General features: G+C 48.4%; 1 protein-coding gene across 4 annotated transcripts in view; it reads right to left on the bottom strand.

The window, feature by feature from the left end:
- The window catches only part of FERMT2 (FERM domain containing kindlin 2), a 51,321-nt gene that overhangs the window by 6,017 nt on the left and 21,655 nt on the right, over positions 1-23,649 (bottom strand). For 2 of the 4 annotated variants that reach the window (XM_036384161.2, XM_036384158.2), the window contains exons 3-12: positions 14,546-14,680; positions 10,959-10,991; positions 10,296-10,521; positions 10,044-10,146; positions 9,514-9,621; positions 7,760-7,894; positions 6,177-6,226; positions 3,854-3,978; positions 2,379-2,485; positions 1,431-1,652 (exon numbers count right to left, since the gene is read on the bottom strand). In XM_036384161.2, the coding sequence (XP_036240054.1) occupies positions 1,431-1,652; positions 2,379-2,485; positions 3,854-3,978; positions 6,177-6,226; positions 7,760-7,894; positions 9,514-9,621; positions 10,044-10,146; positions 10,296-10,521; positions 10,959-10,991; positions 14,546-14,680 (1,244 nt within the window). The remainder of the gene's footprint in view (positions 1-1,430; positions 1,653-2,378; positions 2,486-3,853; positions 3,979-6,176; positions 6,227-7,759; positions 7,895-9,513; positions 9,622-10,043; positions 10,147-10,295; positions 10,522-10,958; positions 10,992-14,545; positions 14,681-23,649) is intronic. The other 2 variants (XM_036384159.2, XM_036384160.2) reach the window with 1 other exon arrangement.

Raw genomic sequence — 23,649 nt, 5'->3', positions numbered from 1 at the left:
CTTCCAATCCCAACCTGCCAACACTACGCTGCTGCATGTGAAGACAAACATCACCCCAGTGGGTTTGGGGCTGGTGAGGACCCAGAGCCTCCATAAACCCACAGCCAATTCCCATTCCAGCACCTCCTGTGGGCTGCACAGCCTCCTCCTCCTCCTCCCCCTCCTTCCCTGTGCCTCAGAAGGACCCTTGTGGTCAAATTCCTGACATTCCTGCAGCCTCCATCCCTCATTCCTCTCAGCAAACATCCTCTGCTGCTCCAAGCTTTGCCTCTGGCCACCAAGGAAAATCCTAAATCCACTGCTTAGCTGATGCCTGTGAGGGCCCTGGTGTCCACACCATGGCCACATCCTGACTGGGATCATCCCCATCGTGCTCATCCCCACAATTCCATGGATTTTATTTTTATAACCAGGATACCTGCACAGTAAGCAAGTTTTCCAAGCTAATATTTTTCCAGGTGCCTCTGTTTTCCCAGAAACCTAGAAAGTATTTTATATATATAAATATATATATCTATATATGTATGTTAAAATAGTATATTTATGCAGCCTCTCCTCCATCCAAGGGGATATAAAGGCTTATTCAGGAGAATAATAAGGGCTATATAAAATATAACTCCACTGCCAGGAAATCATCGTGCTGTGCCAATAAAAAGTTATATTTTTCCGGCTTCTCTGACTTGCAGCCTTCTTCTGGGCTTGGAGAAATCATATCCAGCCCCAGCCAGCAGCCTGAAGGATTTAAGTCACCAAAAGGCCACGGAGCAATGCTTTCCTTATTTTTGCTGCTGTTCTGACATAGAATTCTCTTTGAGAGAATCCTGCATTTATTCCCAGAGCGGAACAGTTCAGCCCTGTCAGGCAGGGATGGGATGGAGCGTGGATGGAGTTCAAGCACGAGTCACAGCAACTCAAAACCAAAGCAATGTTCCAAGGACTGGCATTTGGAAGCAGTGGAAAAGCAAAGAGAGAAATATGCAAACCGTGTTACAGCCAAGTGTGGATAAAGCACTGCAAGCAACTGCAACTCTGCTGATCCCGGGGATTTCTCCATGGATTCTGTGCAGGGGAAGGGGTTTTAACCCCAGCACCGGGCAGAGATGGGGCAGCTGGAGCCAAACCATCATCAGCAGGGGCCAAACCATTCCCAGAATGTGTTTAAAATAAACATCACCCAATTTCAAATGCATTTCCAATTGAAGGTTCCCTGCCGTGTCCGTGCACTTCACACAGCGCGTGGCAGAATCCCGGTGCTGGGTGCCATCCCCGGGTGCTGGATCCAACCCACACCCTTCAGTCCCACCTCCTTTTAGTAACCACGTGCATCCCAGTGAGTGAGGACATCCAAAACATCCAAACCACGCCGTGTTAAACACCAGCCGCCGCCGGGACGCGTGTCCAGCCCAGCCAAGGCCACCAGCAGCACCTACCTGCTTGTTCTTGTACTTCTTCAGGTAGCGAGGAGACACCAGGCACTCGGGGTTGATGTCAGTGTTGATCTGCTCTGGGATCAGCTGCGGGTCTGGGTTCAAATGCTGCATTTTCAGGAAGGACAGGATGTTCTGCACTTCCATGCCGTAGGAGCTGTCGGCCATGGTCTTGCCCTTGGAGGCCAGGCGGCAGGCGGCCATCCAGCTGGCATACTGCGTCTCCTGCCCCCCAAAACAGGGACATGTGTCTGTCACAGCCATGGAGGGACCACCAGACACCTCAAAAAACACCCCATGGAGACCTCATTCCCCTCCCAGCCTCAGGAGACTCCAGCATGCACAAAGACAGGCAGGAACCCAACCAACGCGGGGCCAAAAACCCCACGACAAAGCCAAAGCTGATTTTCTGCTCTGAACTTATAGGAAAAGCAGGCAACCCCTGACAAGGGGAGAGAAATGATGCATCTGACTCCATCTTATCAGAAGGCTAATTAATTACTTTATTATACTATATTATTCTATATTATATTACACTACATTACATTACATCTAAACTGAATCTGCACAAGCACCCCGCTCAACTCAACTGCCCAGAATCTCGTGACTGTCTCCTGACCAACAGTCTGCACTTGCCCTTGGCCCTGATAGGCCAAGGAAACAAAACACCATCACTTTGGGTAAACAATCTCCACATTGCATTCTGCTTTGGCACAACACAGGAGCAGCAAATGAGATAAGAATTGTTTTGATCGTTCTTTGCTTCTCTCCCTGCTTCTCTCAGGTTCAGAGAATGTGAATCCCACATGAACTCACAGGTGACTTGGAGCACACTTGGAATGCTGAGATCAGACAGGTGGGAGCATTTTCTATTTGTTTTTTAAAGAACAGCCCCTGGGCAGGATGGTGGGAAAAGGTTGAAGAGGTGGCCAGTCCAAGAGATGAACTTACGTTGTCACAGCGCAGCCAAATCTCGTTCATCCCCTCTGCCACTGGAATCAGGAGTTTGATGTTGAACTTCTGACCAGAGATGTTCACATCAGGGGTAACTTCACATCCTGCATTGAGGGAGATGGTGTTTAGCAGGGGTGTGAGGAATGATGATTTAAAAAGTGGCAAAGAAAGTGAAAATAGGAAAAGAAAGAGCAAAGCTCCCTGACCCAAGGGTCTCCGGTGGCATCTCAGTGCTGCCAAAGGTTTGTCCCACTCCTCTGATGGGATGAACACTCCACACAGAGAAAACCTGTCAGATGTCCCTTTTCCAAGTGTCAGGAAAATGGGGGGAGAAAAGCAAGACCTGATCTGAAAGCAATGAAGCCAAAGCAAATGTGCACCCATAGAACTCCTGGATCCTGCGTGGAAACAGAAATGGATCCCGTGGCTGGCTACCCCAAAATGGATCCCGTGGCTACCCCAAAATCTTAATGGAGAAGGTGACTGGGCAGGTGTTGACTCTCACCCTGAAACCCTTCTATGTCATTGATGAATGATGGGATGCTATGAAGTGTTTCAGGCCAGGCTTGGTGGGGTTTGGACCATCCCAGTTTAGTGGAAGGTGTCCCTGCCTGTGGGAGCGAGGTGGAACTGGATGAGCTTTAAAGCCCCTTCCAACCCAACTCCAAATTCAGGGATTCCATGATTTGGCTGTGAGCATCCTGCTCCTGGTGCCTGGAGAGAATTCCAAGGGGTTGTGTAAACACAGGGGTGATGAACCGACCCCGCCACGGCAGCGTGGGCGCCGCGCCAATGCCGCCTCCCAGATTTCTGGAAATGCTGTCACAGCAGATTTGTCAAAAGCTCCCAGAAGGGTCCTGGGGGCCAGGCCTTGCTCCCACAGCAGCCTGAGGTCACCTGGCATCCCCCCTGCTCCTGCATCCACGGGGAGAACACACAAGCTCACTGCAGCTCCGTGGCTGCTGGAGCAGGAATGTTTCACTTGACATAAGGACAGGCAGCCACCACAGGAATTTCAGCTCTGGAGTGAAGCTGCTCCCAACCAGCAGCAGGGAGAGGAGGAGAAATAAAGGCAGCAGAGGAAGAAAATGGTCTGTTCTTTCCAGTTTCTGCTGTGGCAGCCAGTGCAATCCTTTGGAGAGCTGACAAAAAGGAGAAGGGCAGGTGGAAGGCTGCAACAAGGTTTGGAAGGTCCCCTCCAGCCCAAACCATTCTGTGGTTCTCCAAGCTCTCTTCCCAAGGTACTGGGGGGCTGGTGGTGCTTCCCTGTGGGATCACACATAATCACACTCAGAGCTCCAAGTCTGTGCCACGATGTCAAACCCAGCCCCCTCATTCCTTTACACACCTTTACCCAACCCCGGGATGGAATTCCGAGGCGATAAAGCAGTGGGAAAACAAGATGCAGGAGGAGCAGCCTATTCCTGGAATAAAAAGCAGCTTCTCTTAGCCCAGCCTTGTGCTTCTCTTACCTCTCAGGTTCATCTGGTGAGCAGGGGTCCCGTTGGATTCCTCTTTGCTTTTGTAGCAGGAGATGGAGGTATCTTTGAAGGTGCACCAGTAGGGTTTGTAGCCTTTCAACGTCAGCTTCTTGGGCCTGCAGGATACGTGGGGGGGACATCTCACTTGGTCTGAGCTCCTAAAACAAGCTGCTCCCCAGGAAACCTCAGTGTTTCCTCAGAATTTCAGCCCTGGCAAGCAGCTGTCAGCAGCCTGGGTTATTCCCACTCCTGCCTGGGGGCTCAGCCTTTCCTGCACTGCTGGCTCAAGGAGTTGAGCTCCAGTTCCAAGTCTGGACTCTTCAATCCCAGGGAGATAATTTGGGGCAAAGGTGGGGGGAGCTGGAGGACTGTGCTACAAAAACAGAGGAGTCCATGAATCACTGCAAAATCTGCCTCTCCAGGCACCACATGAAACTGGAACCACTCTGCTCAGGCTCTGGGGGAAGCAGCACTTCCAAGGACGTGTCAGTCACGCACACGCCTGAGTGCGCTCCTTGTTTTCTTTTTAAACACTCCACAGCACAAAAGGTTCCCTTCTTTTCTACAGAAAGCATGGATTTTGCTCAATTCTACAGGAGAACTGGTGGCCCTGCAAAGTGAAGCACCTTGAACTCATCCCAACACAAGCTCAGAGCCTTTACAGAGCCTCAAATATCAGAATATTTTAACCTTCCCTGATTTCTAAACCTTATTCTAAGGCTGGATCTGCAGCCTCTCATGCATTTCTCATGTTTTCATCTCAGAAACAGCTGCTGAGAGTATTTTAGATAGGATATTAAGAAGAAATCCTTCTCTGTGAGGGTGGGGAGGCCCTGGCACAGGGTGCCCAGAGCAGCTGTGCTGCCCCTGGATCCCTGGCAGTGCCCAAGGCCAGGTTGGGCAGGGCTTGGAGCAGCCTGGGACAGTGGAAGGTGTCCCTGCCATGGCAGGGGGCTGGAACAGGATGATCTTTGAAGTCCATCCCAACCCAAAACACTCTGGAATTCTGTGATTTTAGCTGGCAAGGGCAGTAACCTGGCTGGCAGGGGAGAGAGAACCATTCCAAATCTCTACAGCCACACCAGGCACATGCTGGGACACATTTAAAAGTAAATATATGGAGTTAAATATATGGAATATAAGGACATGCACTGCTCCCCCAGTTCTCCTCCCCAGCTGAAGTGTGACAAGAGGCACATCCAGAGCTGGGACAGCTCCAAACATTGCACCACTCACACTGGATTTTTGGCACTAAAATACCACCTGAGCCCCATTTTTAGGAGCAAACAGAATTCTGTGTTCAATCTGACAGCCTCAAACCCCAACCCCAGGGTTCAGGGCTTGCACTGAGTGAGGAACCAGCAGCTTCTGGCTGCTCCATCCCCTGGTGCTCCAATTTGCAGGCAATTAGCTCCCGGAGTGGTGCCTAATTTGATTGGCAAATCAGCAGATCAAGGGGAAGAACAAGTTTTTTGTTTGTTTGTTTGTTCAAGGGAGGGAAAAAACACCCACTGAGGGGCTGAGCACAGCCTTGAAACTTCATCCCAGTTAAGGCAGACCACAAGCCCAGACAGAGACAGAGACCTCATTAATTCACCTCTGGAGAGGGAGAAGGGGTTGCAGAGCAGAGAGTGCCAGGTTCTGGCTCCAGAACCAAACAATTCATAAAATAAAGGTTTGTTCCAGAGCTACTTCACTGTCTGCAGCTTTATTCCCCCCACCAGCACTACCCTGCAGTTCTGCTGTGAAATCCCACCAGTGTTTCCAGCTTCCAGAACTTCCATTGCAGCAGGCAATAAATTGCAAAAGATGGTGGTGGCTGCCAAAAATGTTCCTCCAAGTGCGGACGCTGCCGCTCCCGGTTTCCATGAACCACCAACCAAGTCAAAGCAAGCTAAAAAAAAAACCCCTAAATCCTGAGCAAGCTGGGAGAGGGGCAGAGTCAGCTTAACCTGCTCCTTTTGGCATGGAGAGACTGGAATCCTGGCTGGATAGAATTCCTCCAGCCTCCTGCAGACCAGGAGAAGTCTTTGAGGGAGGTTTTTGGGTTTCACTCCTCATTTTAGGATGGTTTGTGTTCTCCTGGGCATTAAATGTGTTAAAGAAACATCCAAGCACACACTGCTGGCTATAGGATGCACCAGAGCAGGAAAACACCTTGAATTTTGTATTTAAGAACCAATTAACTTAAGTATTGAATATTTTGAATATCATAAGGCAGGGAGATAAAAATAAAAGGAAATGAAGAGGCAGGACCATTAATTATTCACAGCCATTACCAGTTCCACAAGCAGCTCTTCCCATCAGCACTTACTTGAAGACTTTAATGTAGTCAGCGAGCTCTGGGATGGAAGTGATGTCACCCTGGAAATCAAAGATTATCCCAGTCACTGGGAGCAGTGGGATCAGCAGGGAAGGGATGTGGTGCAGGGGAGGAAACCAGGAGCACCATCAGGGCTTAGGGGCTGTGAAACTGCTCCTGAGAAAGCCCCAGGCACTTCCCAGCAGTGAAAAATGCAAGGCCCAGCTCTGCTGTTTTGAAAGCAGAGGACAAGGTTTGATTTTTCTGTGAGGAATTCCTGCTGCTACTGCTGGAGCCAGTTCCCAGCCCAGGGTCACCGTTGCACAGGGAATTGTCTCCTCCCTTCACTTATTCCTGATGCTCCAAACAAAAAGGGGAAGAGGCACCTCTGCAGAAAACTAACTGGGATTTCTAAGCCTAGAAAGATTTTTTTTTTTTCTCCCCCAAAATTTTGAAAATATTGAGTTTAAATTCCCTTTTAATTCCCAGGAGCTGGAAGTAAAAAAAATTTCGAGGGAAAGGGAAAGAAAGGGAGGATTGCTCCAGGAGCTTCCAGTAGCAGGACAGTTTACTTTCAGTCTGCAATGAGAAACTGTTTACAGATACCACAGGGAAAAAAATGCAGAATCTAAACAAACAATCCAGTAATTGCCCATTATCTGTATTCAATTACTCGAATGCATCTGGAAATGGCTCCTGCTCCAAAGCCCTACGGAAAGGGATGGGATTTTTGGATGAATCATTGTCCTCTTCACTCCTGTCTGGCAGGGACTGCTCCTCAGTGATGTGTTTCAAATCTGGTTTTGCAAAAGGAATTAGAAAATATGTCTTGGTGATAAAAAATTGTTGTTATTTCTGGTTCATACTGCAAAGCTCTGCTGTTGTTAATGTCAATAAAACATCTAAGGATGGATGTAGCTTCAAAAAAATCTGTCATAAACACTTAAAAAATTATATGAAGTGTAAAAGTGGAAAATTTCAGATTTTAGGGTTGGAAAGAGACGGTTTAAATGTGCAAAATGCCTGGAAAAGCTGTGCTGGGCCAAGGCTGACAGGACTGAGTCCTTTTAATGCACTTTAATTTTCAGGCTTTATAATTTTAAAGGTGGAAAACCAGTGTTAAAATGACATATCAAGAAGAAAACCCCCAAATGCTCTAAAATACAGACCTAGGCTAAAATCCAGTCTAATAAAAATAGGGTTTCATAAGCCTAAATTAGTTCTGAAAATCCAGCAGCTGCTTTAGTGCTGTAAAACGTGAATTAGAAACAGTGGAAGAGGAACCTCAACGTGGAAAACTCAGTAATTTGGGAAAGTCAGTAGTGAGGATAAAAAAATCACTTAATTTCCATTTAGTTTTCCATTATTTCATCAGGAGGGTGGCTTGGTGCAGGGGGGGGGAAATCAGTAAAATCCTGGCTCCTCCAAGACTCTTCCAGATATGCCCAGGGTTCCCTCATTCCAGAACTATCCCTTGGTATCTAAAATCCCTGTGTTTTAAAGAAAATATTGCTGGGGTGTGGGCAACTTTCTCATCAGGATGAGAAGAAAAAAAGGAAATAAGTGAGGTTGGATGCCTGGAAAAACTCCCTTACCAGGATTGTTGACGTCTTGCCACCTTCCAAGGTGATTTCCAGGTCCGAGAGCGCGGCGTCCACCTCGTCCACGTCCTTGTCACTGTGGTTCAGGTGGTTTTCCGAGGACATGATGGACAGCTTGTTGATGTGGTACTGCAAGGCAAGGCCAGGGTCACACCTGGGTGCTCCTGTGACCCCAGGATCCCACGGGACCATGGTGACACAGCCACCGTGCTTGGGAAGCAGAGCGGGGAACCAGGAGCAGATGCCAGCAAATGCTGGGGGGGTTTGCTGGGTCAGGAAGGACCATCCTGGATGGTTCCAGTCCAAGGAGCCTCCAGGCACTGATCCTGAGGGAGATCAATGGACCCCACAGGGCAGAGCTGCTCTTTCCACCAGGCTGAGGTTGGAAGGGACCTGTGGAGGTCACCTGGTCTCACTCCCTGCTCCAGCAGGGCCACCTGGAGCTGTTGTCCAGGACCAAATCCACCTGGCTTTGGAGTAACTCCAGGGATGGACAATCCACAGCCTCTCTGGGCAAACTGTGCCAGTGCTCAGTCACCCTCCTGGTATGAAGATGCTTCCTGATGAGCAGAGGGACCCTCCCACGTTCCAGGCTGTGTCCATGGCCTCTGCTCCTGCCACTGGCCACCTCTGTCCACCCCCTTTCCTGCCTCCCACCAGGTGTTTATGGATATTTGTAAGATTCCCCAGCCCTGGAAGTGTCCAAGGCCAAGTTGGACGGGGCTGGAGCAACCTGGGATAGTGGAAGTGTCCCTGCCCATGGCAGGGGGTGGAACAAGATGACCTTTAAAGCCCATTCCAACCCAAACCATTGTAGGATTCTATGTCTTTGCATCTGCTTTCACCCCAGAAAACCAAAACATCCATAAAATCTCACAGGAAGAACCGTGCCCAACCCACTCTGGAGCACTTGGATGTAAACTGAGTCATTATATTTCTGCTTTTCTCTCTTTTTTTTTTCCTGGGAGGGGCCTTTGGAGCAGGCAGCCCTGCTCCTGAGGGGGATATTTCAGCATCCTACAGCTCCAAGGTGTGCCAGACCACACGGAACAAAGGCCTGCCATCCCTCCCATGAAGTCAATAGCAGGTGGAGCATTTATGCCAAATCACACAAAGCATTTCATAAACCAGATAAATAAATAGTTCTGGGAAAGCCACAGATTATCCCCAGCTGGTTTGGGGGCAGAGAGCCAGAAAGGCACAGTTCAGTAACCCCGTGTTCGTATGGGATGGGTTAAGAAGGACAAAACTAGAAGTTAAGATACATATAAACATGTTTGGTAAAAGCAGGTCAAGTTCTTTTTTATGAGGGATAATCAGTGGCAAGTATTTAAATTATCTCATAAACTCAAGTGAGGATCTGGAGATGGGAAATGACCCAACTTCTACCAGCATGAAAAAGCCAAGCTCCCATCAGAGACAAGGTGAGGCTTAAAATATGAGTTTAAACTGAAGAAGGGATGGTTTAGATGGGATATTGGGAAGCAATTCTTGGCTGTGAGGGTGGTGAGACCCTGGCACAGGCTGCTCAGAGAAGCTGTGGCTGCCCCATCACTGGACGTGTCCAAGACCAGGTTGGAGCACCCTGGGATAGTGGAAGGGAGCTGGAACTGGATGAGCTTTGCAGCCCCTTCCAACCCAAACCACTTTGGGATTCCATAATTTCGTTTATCAGATTAAAGAGCAGAGAAGTCTGAGAACAAAACCAAGCCTAACCCAACCCAGGGGCGTCTGGGGCTGTGTCTCACCTGCAGTGCTGCAAACATCATCATCTCCTCCTCCGTGCACTCGATCTCCTCCAGCAGGATGGCCCACTTGGACTGCTCGTACAGCTGGTTGATCCTGATCGCGTCGTACTGCGGCACAGAAACGCGGAATGCTCGGAAAACCAGGAGCCCAGCTCAACACAAACCACCCCATCCACTGGAAGCTGTCCCTCCCCATGGCAGGGGGTTGGAATGAAATGGTCTTTAAGGCCCATTGCAACCCAAACTACTCTGGGATTCTGTGATTTATCATCTTGACACAACGATCCAAGACTGAAAATCCTCTGCCACTGACAAGAAGTGGCTTTAAGAACTCTTTAAGCACCTCTAGCAACACCTAAATCCCCTGGTGTAATGGAGCACAAATCCTGGGTTTGATGCCTGCACAACCAATTTTACAAACTTCCACGGTCTTTGGGAGATTTACCAACACAGCAGCACGTTAGAGATCAGGCATCCTTCGCTCAAAGGATGGAAAATTCAGAATGGGAGCGGAACAAGGAGCTCTGTACCTTTGGATTCAGGTCAAAAAAGCTGTAGTACTTGAATCGGAGTAGCAAAGCCTCGTTTTCCTTCACCTCCTGCTCCATGAGGGATCGGGACGAGTCCAGCCACCTGTGGATTGCCAACATGGGATAACGCACACGGAACGCTCCGGCGGAGTCGCCACGACGCTCTCGAAAACACCATTAAAAAATCATCCAAAAAAACCAAACAAACAACAAAAAAACCAAAAAACCCAAATCCTCATCTCCTGAACTCACCCTTGGTTGATTTTGGCCTTATCGAGCAGCGTCTGGGGCTTGTACATTTTGGCTAAGGACTCCGGGGAGGTGACGGGCTGGCTCACGGCCAGGATTCCCGGGTTGCCCTCGGACAGGGCGCTGTCGCCGAACCAGGCGGACGTGGGGGACAGGGGGCTGCCGTCGTGGGCGTCGTAGGTCGGTGTCATCGTTTTGCTATAGAGTCCTGGGCTTGAATAGATATTTCCTACCAGTGAGGGGAATAAAAGCCGGGAATTAGCCTCGGGCCAAGCCCTGCCTGCTCCCGGCCACGCCGGCTCTGCGCAAACCCGGAGCCGGCAGATGGAAAACTTTCCCTTCTCATCTTTTCTCAGCGGGAAAACGCTGTGCTGCTTGTTCTCCCTGTCCCTCTCCTCTTTCTTGGCTCTTCTCCAAGAGCAAAACTGATGGAAAACTCCTTCCAGCCCAAAGGATGGGAAAAGACTCACGTCTCCCACACCGGGAAGCTCCTGCCCCCTGTGTTTCTGTGGCATCTGGGACATGAGTGGCCCCCGACTTACCGGCATTACCTGTTGCTTAAAGATTTTGGAAGTCAAAAGTTTTAGAGGAGCAGGAAAATAAACTAAGGGTGCAGCCAAAGAGACCAGAGGCAGAGGGCAAAAGTCCTATTGAGGTGGAGCTCACCTTTGACGGGGCCGATGTAAAGAATATCGGTGCCTATAGAGAGGGAAAGAAAGGAGGGAAGTGAGAAGGCGAGAGAAAGTCACCCGGAGAGCAGGAGAAGGACAGAAGCCAAAAATGAGCATTTTTGGAAGAGGGCAGAACAGCACAGGTGAGGTTGCACCACCCTAATGGAGCGTTTGCAGCAGCGCTGGTGGCAGCAAAGCAACTGAAGTGACTTCCCCAGGACAGCTGGGCATGGAAATGTGGCATTCCTGGATGGAAAAGCTTGCTGAGGTGGCCACACAAGTTCAGGATTAATGTGCTGAGTGGTGCAATGTGGTGCCAGACTGATCCCAAAGCAAATGTTACTCCCAGGCCTTTTGAAGCTTCACAGCTCGTACCGATTCAAAGCAAGACATAAAAACACCCAAACATTTAAAAATTATTAATTTGAAGAGAAAAAAAAAAAAACAAATCCAGCTTGGTATCTCATAGCTTGAAATAGCTGAGAGCTTAACAGAGAGGTTGTGGCTGCCCCATCCCTGGAAGTGTTCCAGGAGAGCTTGGATGGGGCTTGGACAACCTGGTCTCTGGAAGGTGTCCCTGCCCTTGGCAGGAGGTGGAATGAGAAGTGCTTTAAGTCCCTTTTTAAATCACTTCCATCCCAAACCATCCAATGAAACAGCCTTTCTTCACCTCACAGGGACACTGAATTTTTATATAAAATTCAGATTTTCAGAATAAGGGAGGATCAACCACCATCTCCTAATGGGAGGAATTCCCCTGTGTGCACACATTGGCCAAGGAGCTCACCCAGCATCACCTGGGCCCAAATCTGCCCACCAGAACCAGAAGGTCCAACACCACACTGGATTTTGGGAAAGGGCTGTGTCCTTCCTAAATCATGAACCAGCAATTCAATGCACCCAAGCTCTCCCTCCCAGAGCTCTGCTGAGGGTGTTGAAGATGGTGACAGAGTTGAAATGCCACAAACAAAACCTTTTGTGCCGCCTCCTGCTGCTGCCCTGAGCCACCACTTTGGCTCCAGCTCCTTGCTCCAAACCATCCCACACCCTCATGGCCAAGGAATGACAGAAAACTGAGCTGGACTGGAAAAGTCCAAGACCAAACCAATGGAAAAACCTTTCTGAACCCTCAATTTTCATGATGGGCATCTCAAGGAGCAGGAAGAATGGTGGGAATCAGCAGCATCCATGTCAGTAACAACCAAAATCATGGCTAGGAAACTCCAAATAATTACAAACCTGATTCTGAACTGCCTGCCAGGGTGGGAAATATAAGTGAAAACCACCAAACAAGGATGCTTTTAATGCTCCTGCTCGTTTTACTGGTATCCCAGTCTGGATGAATCATTTGGGGACCTGTAAGCACCATGGATAGCTGTCACCAAGACAGATCCAGCAAACCAGGCAGGAGAAAAAAAGCAGCAGGGATGTCAAGGGATGGAAAAATCCACCTTCATTTGCAAGGAAAAGGCCAGGGATGATTTCTGGGTTTTTAGACCAGGTACTTGCACTTTGGGAGCTGGAACTCCACGATGCTGAGGATCCCTTCCCACTTGAGCTATCCTGTCATTCTGTGATTATAAAAGCAGCAGAAAGGTGCTCTCCCCATGGATTGTTACAGCACTGGAGCAGAGAACTCCAACAAAAACCAGCCATAAACCCCCAAAAACCACTTCCCAAAGGAGCTCTTCCCTCCTCGCCATCCACCCTCACTGCAGCTTCAGCCTTCACATGGCTCAAGCACACAAGGCTGAGCATCAACTGGAACAACAAAAGAAAATCCCACTTTTTGCCCCAAATTTTGGGCAAGTTTTTCCATGAATATCCCCCACACTCCTGACTGAGTATCTGCTCCATCAGAGCAAAGCTTCCCCTGCACTTTTCTCCTCATCTCTTTCTCCAAACACCTGAAACATCTCAGAAGAAGCTTCCCTTAAAAAATTTGCCCCAGGCAGGCAGTGTCATGGAAAGTTCCAGCAGAAATAGCTACAAATTTGGCTAATTTATATAAACAAGTGACTACAGGTCTTCTAATGGAAAGTGTTGGGCAACTCATCCTGTGGGTGTATTGACAACTCTGCCCACTGGGATTTAAATGGTTTCACTGCCAGGTTTGGGGTACTCAGTGACAAAACACTCCCAAGACATTGAAATCAGCACCTCCTTAATTATTAATTAGTTTTCCAGAAGCTTTCAGCACACAAACTGATGTTGAACAACACTAGAAATGATTTATTCAGATGAAACCCACGGCTTTTATCGAATGGCACCTGAACAGGCAGGAATTCAACCTGCTGTGAGTGATTTCATTCACAAGGAGAGCAAAACCAGCCAAGTGACTCACTGGAAGAGCCATAAATAATTAAAATAAAGCCCAGCTTTTGCATACATTTCCCCCAAAGAAGGCCAAGTCTTTCCTATTAATCTAACAGAGATGCTCTCTGTGAACACTGGCTGTTGGAAAGGCTTAGAATGGACTTCCCAGATGAAAATGCCAAATGGAAATGAAAATTGACTGGAGCCTTGCCCAAATTCTCTGAGCCAGGAGTGGAAGAGGACAAGCCCAGAAGTATTTTTAATTTTAAGAGAGGAGAAAGAGTGGGATCAGAGCAGAAGGAGGATTATTTTCCCTTGTTCCAGACCTGTGGTGCACATCAGCCTGCACAGCCAAAACCTTCCTTTCTGCAAGCCCTTTGCCATCACTGGCATTAACCACACTCCCTGCAGCTGATTTAACATCAATTAACACAACTTTACAATTGCAAGGTAGTTTTTTTAATTAAAGCTGCCCTGCTGCCCTTGGATTGCTGGATTTAAACCCAAGAGCTTTGGCAGCCAGACACGTCTCTCCTGCTCACCACTGTGGCTTTCTCCACAAATCCATTTGGGATGAAGTGCTCCCACTTGGCCAAAATTATGGTTTAAACTCCTGCCATTTGCCTTCAGACACCAGACTTCCAGCAGCCATGGAAAAAAGCTGAAAAACCCCCTCTGCTTGCAAACACCTGCATCAATTTGCTGCCTGTGGCAACTCCATCAGGGATGTTACTCCAGCAGAAATTCCCTTCCCAGTCCTGCTCTGGATCTGGAATCCACACTGGCCAACCAGCCCCCAGCAATAAAAGGATTTATTTAGCATCACAATCCACAGCTACATCGTTCATGTAAGGCAACACTAAAGCAATTAATAAAACCCTGCCCTTGCTGGGCTGTAAATACAGAGCAGAACGGTGGCACAGCCTAAACCACGCCAGGAATGTAGACATTAGCAACGATTTTCCATTTAACTCCTTTCTTAACAGGCTAAGAAAAGCTCTCAACAACACCATCTGAGTGCTCAAGTGGCCACACTTGGGCTCTGGATTGCTCTGTGAAGCCTGGGGGTTGCTCTGCTCCCAGAAATGCGTGACAGCTCCAGCCCCAGACATGCATCCGTGCCAGCGAGTGCTGCAGCCTGCCAGGACCTGTGCCATGGATCTGGGGTCTGTTTCTTGCACAGAGCCCCAGAAATTCAATCAGCCCCACGTTGCTGTGCCAGTTTTTTCCCCTGCTCCCATTTTTTTTTTTTTTTTGCCAGCTCACCCGACCCTGGTGTGATCAGAGGCCCCTCCAGCTCGAAGGTGTCATCTTCACATTGATCGTCCAATTTCTTCTTTTTTTTCTTTGATGGATCTCTGGGTTTCCTCAAAAGGGAGAGCTCTTCTGGATGCCTGATGTCTGGAGGGGGAAATGGATCACTTTTATAATGGCAGGATGGGAAAAAAGGAGAAAAAAGGTGAAAAAAAGGGGAAAAGAAGAAATCTTTCCATTAGGAACAACATCCAGCAATGCCCAGTATCTCCCTTGGATGAATTTCCTGCTCTGTAATGGTTAAAAATCAAGTTGAGAACATTTTCCTTGCAAGCCTGTTGGAAACAAGTATTGTCCTTGGCTGGAAAGGTAACATAACATTTGGATAAAATGTGGAATTTCCCAGGCACAGTCAATCAAATGTAAATGTGAGCACTGTGACAGAGCCTAGTAACACTTTCATACATTAAATATAAATAATAAAAATAATAACCCTCATATTAATAACATCAAATTAGAAATAATATATAATATTATAATACACAATAATATAGAAATAATGTAAAGAAATGGAAATAGAAATTATAGAAATAGAAAAAATATAAAGAAAAATAAAAATGAAATAGAAATAGAAATAGAAATAGAAATAGAAATCAGCACACAAATCCCTACTTAGCCATGTAGGTAACAGACCAGACCCTCTCAATTCCATAGAAGCAATCCAAGAGTTAAGCCATTTATTTACACATCAGACTGGAAAGTTTAAAGCCTATAATTTACCCACTTTTTAAAGAGATTTTGGCCAAAGTGTTTCCTTTTCACAGCAAACCTCTCCCATTTTCCTGCCTGGGTTCCCTGGAAGTGTCCAAGGCCAGGCTGGACAGGGTTTGGAGCAATGTGGGATGGTGAGAGGTGTCCCTGCCATGGCAGGGGTGGAATGGGATGGGATTTAGGGTCCTTTCCAGTCCAAACCATCCTGTGATTCTCTGATGGGGATTCTGCACATGCCTGAGCCTGGAAGGAGCTCTGGAGTCTCCTCTGCAGCTGCCTGTCCATGCTGAAGCTCCTGTGCTGTTTCCTGCTCTGTTTTTTGCCCCTATCACCCCAACATGCTCAGCTGCAGAGCCTTCCCTTTGGAATGCCCTATGGAAAGTGGCCCTGGTCCCATCCCTGCTGCAGGAAAAATCAGGAGCCAGAAGCTGGCTGCAGCCACGGAATGCTGAAGCATTCCCACCCAAGGAATGCTGAAGGACACAGCCAGCCATGATCCCAGGCAGGAGAAGTTACAGGGCTGGGATCCCACCATGCGCTGGCAGCAGCGGGAGCTCCCTGAGCACTCCCAGGATTGTAATTAACACAGGATTATAATTAACCCTGGAATTTGGTCCCCAGCAGGTGACCTGAGCAGGACACAGCCCCACAGTGCCCACCCTCACCAGCATGGTTCCTTCCTGCAAACAGGCTGGGAAATGCCACACTGGGAACTTCCCCCAGCCAGGTGATCTTCATGTAGGATCCCACCAGCTCTGATATTCCTGAATCCAGAGGCTGCACACTTCTGGATTTAACTGCCTTTTATATAGTAGGTGTCCCATCCCATTACCAAGCTTTAATTCAAGTTTTATTTTTATTTATATTCTTGTAGTTACTTTCACATGATATTTATATATGTAAATATTTAATATATATATTAATATATATTATTTTTAGAAGGCATCATTTATTTTCAGCTTTATTTATATTTATATATTTATATTTATTTATTTCAATCATATCACTGAATCCCAGAATGGTTTGGGCTGGATGGAACCCCAAAGTCCACCTTGTTCCACCCCCTGCCATGGGCAGGGACACCTTCCACTACCCCAGGTTGCTCCAAGTCTTGTCCAATCTGGCCTTGAACACTTCCAGGCTAAAAATATATAGATTTAGATATCTATATGGATTTTAAATCTCTAAAAACTATATTGATTTTTATATATTTATATTTTATATACAAACTTTTTGAACTTATAATTTAGTTTTATTCCTGTATTTATTTATTCCTATATTATTTATTTATATTTAAATAAATATTATTTAAATAAATAATTTAAATATAATGTAGATATAAATAGAAATATTATATAATAGATACTATATATACTATATTATATATAGTATATTATATATAATGTAAATATCATATAAATATTTATATTTATATTATTATTCATTTTTTATATATACAACTTTTACTTTCAGCTTTAAGTTAACCCTGATTTATTACCACACAAACCATCTCACTAAACCCCACCAGCCACCCCTCCAGTTTCCCTGCCCAACTTTTTGACCATTTCTAGCAACAAATACCCAGAGGCTGAGTGCAGGCAGCTCCATGCATTCCCATTTATCCCAGCCAGCTTACCTCATGGAGCAGGAATCTGCTGGGACAACCAGGGTCACATGCAGGGGACAAGAGGCAGCACAGCCTAAATGGAGGAGTTCCCCTGGTATTTTGGAGCAAGGTTGAGGCTCTGAGGTTTATTTATGGTGCATTAGCAACTCTCAGCTGGAAGCACTCAGGGAGGCCAGGAGGAGGCTCTGGGCCAGGCTGGGATTCTGGAAGCAATCCTGGAATCATCCCAGGGCTTGACCATCTGATATCAAAGAGACTTTTTATAGCCCCTCAGTCGTTCCTGATGCTCCCAGCGGGACAGAAAGGATCCAGGGCAAGTTTTGGGCAGCTGCTTGGAAGCAGCTCATGGCTGCAGGGGGTGGAGCAGGCAGCAATCCTGGGGATGCCAGCAGGGATCCTAGGGATGAGATGAGCAGGGATCCTATGGATGAGCAGGGATCCTATGGATGAGCAGGAATCCTATGGGTGAGCAGGAATCCTATGGGTGAGCAGGGATCCTATGGGTGAGCAGGGATCCTGTGGGTGAGCAGGGATCCTATGGGTGAGCAGGGATCCTATGGGTGAGCAGGAATCCTATGGGTGAGCAGGAATCCTATGGATGAGCAGGGATCCTATGGGTGAGCAGGGATCCTATGGGTGAGCAGGGATCTTATGGATGAGCAGCAAATTCCTCCCAACTGCCTCCATCCACAGCCTCCAGGACTTTACAAAGCCACCAAGGCAGGCAGAGAATGGCTTCAAACTGGAGATTTAGGGATCTTGGGAGGGAATTCCTGGCTGGGAGGGTGGGGAGAGGCTGGCACAGGGTGCCCAGAGCAGCTGTGGCTGCCCCTGGGTCCCTGGCAGTGTCCAAGGCCAGGCTGGACAGGGCTTGGAGCAATCTGGGATGGTGGAAGGTGTCCCTGCCATGGCAGGGGTGGGACGGGATTGGCTTTGAGATCCCTTCCAACCCAAACCATTCTGGGATTCTATGGGAAGGAGACAGAAAGGCCTGAACTGGAAGAAAGAGTTTTGGAGCTCAAAACATGATCAGAAAGGCGGCTTTGAATCTCCAAGAGAAATTTTTCCAACTCTTGGATGAAGCCATTTTGCTGCCTGCAGCATCTTCCCTTCCATTTGCCTGCAAGATGCTGCCTGTGCCTGCTGGCTGTGGCTGAAGGGAAATCCTGGGCCTTTTTTTCCAGTGTAACCCCTCATTTCTCATCCAGCCCCTGCACAGCTCACCCAGCTCAGCTGTGCCCATTTATCTCCCATTTCAGACAAACTCCAGAGCTGGGATTAAACCCTCTTCCTTCACAAAGCACCATCTGCGCCCTGCAAACTGACTTTAAAAAACATCTTCCTTAGAGGGTGTAAAACTCCCAGTTTATGCTCTTTTGCACTAAATCCACCAAGTAAATCTTGCAGCTGCTGCTTCTTTATCCACCAAGGTGTGTTGTGATGGGGATCCCAAAAGGGTTTGGGTTGGAAGGGACCTCAAAGCTCATCTCATTCCACCCCTGCCATGGCAGGGACACCTTCCCCTATCCCAGATTGCTCCAAGCTCCATCCAACCTGGCCTTGGACACTTCCAGAGATCCAGGGACTTCCATCCCCACAAGAAATCAGATTTATGGTTTTCTTACATCACCCACATCTAGAACATGACATCATTGACTGCAAGGGCTGAGTATGGATGGACGTCCCCAAAAACTGCAATGATGGGAAATCACACTACTTTCAGTATTCAGTTCTCATAAATACAGATAATAATCTGAGACACAAAGAAATTTTTGATGTGGAAAGAAAATTAATGTTGCAAAAAGCTTCCAGGCATCCAATTTCCTTCCCCATTTCTGGCTCCCCTAAAGGCCAGAGGGCTGCTTCACCACCTTAATTCTTGAACATAAAAACTCCATAAATTTACTTGTAGCACAGACAGCAATGAGGGGAAATCCTCTCTTTAATGCTGATCCAGCCACCCTCCTTCAGGAAATGTGTTTTGAAGTGGGATATCTCTGGGAAGTGGGATTTCTCTGCACTCCATCACTGCCCCCTCCAACCAGTGACTCATTAAAATTACAGCCTTTGTGCATCACTCTGACAAATCTTAGAAAAATGAGACCTCAAACCCCATTTCAGACTTAAAACCAAAAATAAAGATTTTTTTTTTCCTTGGAATGAGTGAATTCTATGGATGGCTTTTCACAGTCTAAGTTTACAGAACGAAGCATCCGACTTTATCTGAAACATAAATTCTCTTGAGATAAAGTTCTGCAAAACAGACCAGAGGGGAAAAAAAAAAACCAAAAAAGAAACTAAAAAAGGAACTTACATAACCTGAGGAGTGTCTGGAGATAAGGCTGTGGCTGTGTTGGACACTGGGCAGTATCTGATGGAGCAGGTCCTCACCTCCCCAGCACAGTTTACTGCGTTTGTACATTCAGTACATTTTATTATGGGTTCCTCAGATGCCCAGGAACTTAAATATTTATCTGGGCGAAAGCCAAGCTCTCCACTCACTGCCTGGGGCCCTTGCAGCTCTCTCAGGACATCTCACAAAGCCTCTGGAGATGCCCAAGGAGTGCTATGGGTGTGGAATCAGCTGGGGCTGACCCTGCAGAGGTTTTGCTGGAGCCTTCCCAAATTGTGGGTGGAAAATCCAAGTGCCTGTTGACTTATGGATTTGCCAAGGGAGCAGTGATGTGCAAAACCACCCAAAAATGGGATCAGTGGGGTTTGGAGGGGTGTGAATGTTTGTGCCAGTGGTTCCCAGAGCTGAAATCGGGCACCACCAGCCCAGAGAGACCCAGGAGGAGAAGGAAAAGGAGGAGGAGGAGGATGCAGGCAGCGGTGATGGAGCCAAGCATTACTGCAAGGCCAATAAAAAGAGCCATTGGAGAGGCAGAGTCAACAAACACTTGAATGTTTGGATGTTTTTTTCCATAAGTGGGACGAAATCCCCAGGCTCCCATTATCTGGATGCCTCCTGAGCACAGGCAGCACTACAAGCCTTGCCCCTGAAGTGGCTGAACTGCAGCTCCAGTCCAATTAAACTCCATTAATTTAATCCCACAAACAAGAGAAAAACAATCCACTCACACCCTTCCCTCTGCTTCGGCCCATAAAGAGCAATCCAGCTAATTCCAAGGAAGGCTTGGCCAGCATGCCCTAATGTCTTCAGGATGGATTCTATTTAAAGGGTCTCTGTCAATAGCAGAGTAAGGATGAAAAAATTCACTGACTCACACGGTGACATAAAACCTGCTGCTCCTCCACACGCAGAACACCATGGGGTGGGGACAGGGGGGGAGAGCTGAAAGGTTTTTTTTTTTTGTCCATCTCAGACACTCTGTAATTAAATCTGGTTATTTCCCTGACCCCTGTTCCTGGGGCTGGTCTGACAGCTGAGCACGGGCAGGCAATAAAAGGGGAAAAAGCCGCAGCTGGCAGCGAACGCTTGGGCCCTGAAAAAGCTGAGGACGTTGCAGTTTGGCCAGCTCTGGAAATGGGAAGATTTCCTTCCACACCCATTCCCTGGACATATTTAGAAATAGCTGTGCCACTGCCAAAGCTCTGTGCTCGTGGCAGGGAAAGGCAGCAGATCCATGCTCGGGGTTTCACCACCGACACCTCCCCGAGAACGTCATCCCTGAGCATCCTCCTGATGCTCCTGAGCATCCACAGCCTGCATCCCCAGATCCCAGAGTCACTGAGGTTGGAAAAGACATCCAGGATCATCAAATCCAGCCTGTGAATCATCCTCACCTTGTCACCCAGCCCAGAGCCCTAAGTGCCACGTCCAGTCCTTCGCTGGACACCTCCAGGGATGGGGACTCCAAACCTCCCTGGGCAGCCCCTTCCAAGGCCTGACCACCCTTTCCATGAAGAAATTCCTCCTGAATGCTGCTGTTGCTCCCCAAATTCCCACTGAGATGTTCATGTGCATCTACCAGGACTCCATGATTTTAGGGAAAACACTCCTTTATTTACCAGCAGGGTGTGAGGAAGAAAAGAAAGTTTAGGAGGTTTGCAGTGGCCAGGGATGGTGGGATTCCTGTCCTGTGCAGGGCCAGGATGATGGACTTGATTGGATTGGACTTGATGATCCTTGTGGGTCCCTTCCAATCAGGATATCCTGTGATTCCACAAACCCCAGGCAGCTTTGCCTCCTGGAAAGCAACTGGGCCAGGGATGGAGCTCCATGTGCCTGTCACAGAGCCCTGGGAACGCTGCACATCGCCCACCAAAGGGTTTCAGTTTTGCAAAAATCTCAAAAACAACAAAAAACCCCAAAAAACAACAAACAGTGGCTTTTTATAGAAGTCTTTTTGGCAGCCGAGGGCGTGGAAATATTGCAAATACTTCAGGAGTCAGAGGACGTTCTGTTCTGGAGCGGGGAGCGTTTGGAGAGGGAAAAAAAAAAAAGGTAAGGTCACATTTGGCACTGGGATGGTGTCACCTTCCCTGGGCTGGGCTGGGCTGGGCTGGGCTGGCACCCTGCCACTCCCAAAGGCCACTGCCACCTCGGCTCAGGTTGCATTTGGTGGCTGGAGGCTGAGGCAGGGAAGGGTGGCTGTCACCTCCCCGCCACTCGCCGAGTCTCGGGAAGCTCCTCATTTTTGGGATGATGGGGAGCAGCTCATCACCCTCATGGAACTCTCTGCAGCCCCAGCTCCACAAGCTCCTCAGGATCACACCACCCTCACCCTGGGCAAGAAGGGGAGCTGGGGACCAGAGCAAGATGGAATGTGGGCATGGAAATGTCACAGCTGGGCACAGGATGCTCCCCAGACTCAGTTTTCCAAAACAGGTGACTAATTCACTCAGATGATGAGGCAGGAGCTGGGTGTGAGCTCCACCAGACTCTGGGGAAATAAAAGAGCCTGAAGGGAATTTCTCTGTCTTACACAGCCTCGGGGTGGGTAGGGAGGGATTGGTCATGAATTTTGGAGTGTTTCCTCCCAGAGCTTCCTCCTCCCAGCTCTGGCACTGGGTTGTTCTCTCTGTGCTCCCATGAACATCAACCAGAATTTTTCCTGCTTCTCTTCTCAGGCTGGAGGGCAGCAGAGGTCCCAGATCTTCACAGCCAGGAGAAGAGGAGAAGGATGGGAGGTTTTCTGCTCTCACAGCATCTCCCCTCACCCTGCAGCTCCACCATAAGTCGTGTCTCCAGGAGAAGGAGCATTGCTGGGGCAGGAAATGCTGAGGCCTGGGAAAAAACTCTCACTGTTTCATCCTGCTGTTTGCTTTTCCTGTCCCACGTGCCCACAGAGCAGCAGCAGAGCCTGCCTGGAGTCCCTTGGAGCTCCTGGGATATAGGGAAAAAAATGCAGGCAGAAGGCTGGAAGGAAGCAGCTGTAAGGCATCCACTGGGCTGGAATGAAGTGAAGCCATCCCAGAATCCCAGAATGGTTTGGGTTGGAAGGGACCTTAAAGATCATCCAGTTCCCTGCCATGGCAGGGACACCTTCCACTGTCCCAGGGTGCTCCAAGCCCTGTCCAACCTGGCCTTGGGCACTTCCAGGGATGCAGGGGCAGCCACAGCTGCTCTGGGCACCCTGTGCCTCACTGCCCTCACAGCTGAGAATTCCTTCCTGTTCACATAGGAAAAGAGGATTTTCACATTTGTTGTTATGTTGGATGATGGCTGAGCATCTCCCACCTCCCCAAAACCCACATTCAATGAGGATATTCCCACTCACACCAATAAAATGCTGAGTGCAGCTGATGCCTCAGGTTTAGCTTTTTTATTTTTCACATGATCCAAACCTCAGCCCAAGAGCACAAACCCCGTGGGCTGGAGAGAGAAAAACAAGCAGGGTGGGACTGCAGGGGCTAAAGCTGGAATGGGACAATGAACTGCAAGGTGCAAATGGAGCAGAACTGATCCCAGGGAGAGACCCCGTGCCCGGCCGTGCATTTTGGGGCCATTTTGGTTCATCTTGGGTGCAGGCCTGGCTGGGCTCTGGTGCTGCCCAAGGTGGATGCATGGAGGAGATGCTTTGAATCAATCCCTGCTTTATTCTGGAACTCCATCCAGCCTCTGCTCTAGGGCAGCCTGCACAAGGCATCACAGTCCTATCAAATCTGCATTGGATATTTGATGGGCAATTTTCTGGGTGAAATTATCTCCCAATGGGATGATGAGAGCAGGGAGCAGAGAACATCCCATCCCAACCCCATGTCCCACTGCCAGCCAGGCAGGAAGCACAAATCCCTGCTGCAAAGGGAAAAGAAAAAAAAAAAAAAAGTGAAGTTTTACTTTCTCTTTCTCTGGTCTTTAATTGCAGATCAAAGCTGGCCCTTCAGGCTGGAGCTGCCTGCCAGCAGCTGCTCCTGGGCAGGATTCCAGGCCACCCTTTGGATGAGGGCTGCCCATTCCATGCCCTGCCTGCTCCTCTCCTCGTGCCTGCCAGGGTCAATCCCTGCCTTTAGCCCTCCTGAGTGGCTGCTGTGGGAATCAAGGGGCTGCAATCCAGCACTGGGAGTGAGATTGGAGTTTTTTCCGGCTTCACACGACCTCCAGGAAAGTGAGGGATGTGTGAGTGGCCCCAGCATCTTCCCTGGGAGCCCTGGGGAGCTGCCCTTTGGAATAACCTCCCTCTGCACAAGAACAGAGACTTCTCTTTAAAAACCAACCCCACTCTGCAAGGGTCACACCTCTGGTTAACAACTGAAAGGGAAGAGAAGCAAAGGACAGCCTTAAATAATTCATCCATGTGTGTTCCTGCTTGTG

The sequence above is a fragment of the Molothrus ater genome, chromosome 6, assembly GCF_012460135.2.
Source record: "Molothrus ater isolate BHLD 08-10-18 breed brown headed cowbird chromosome 6, BPBGC_Mater_1.1, whole genome shotgun sequence".
Classification (NCBI taxonomy): Eukaryota; Metazoa; Chordata; class Aves; order Passeriformes; family Icteridae; genus Molothrus; species Molothrus ater.
Note: the sequence above shows the minus strand (reverse complement) of the source record. Positions and strands in the feature narration are given on the sequence as shown.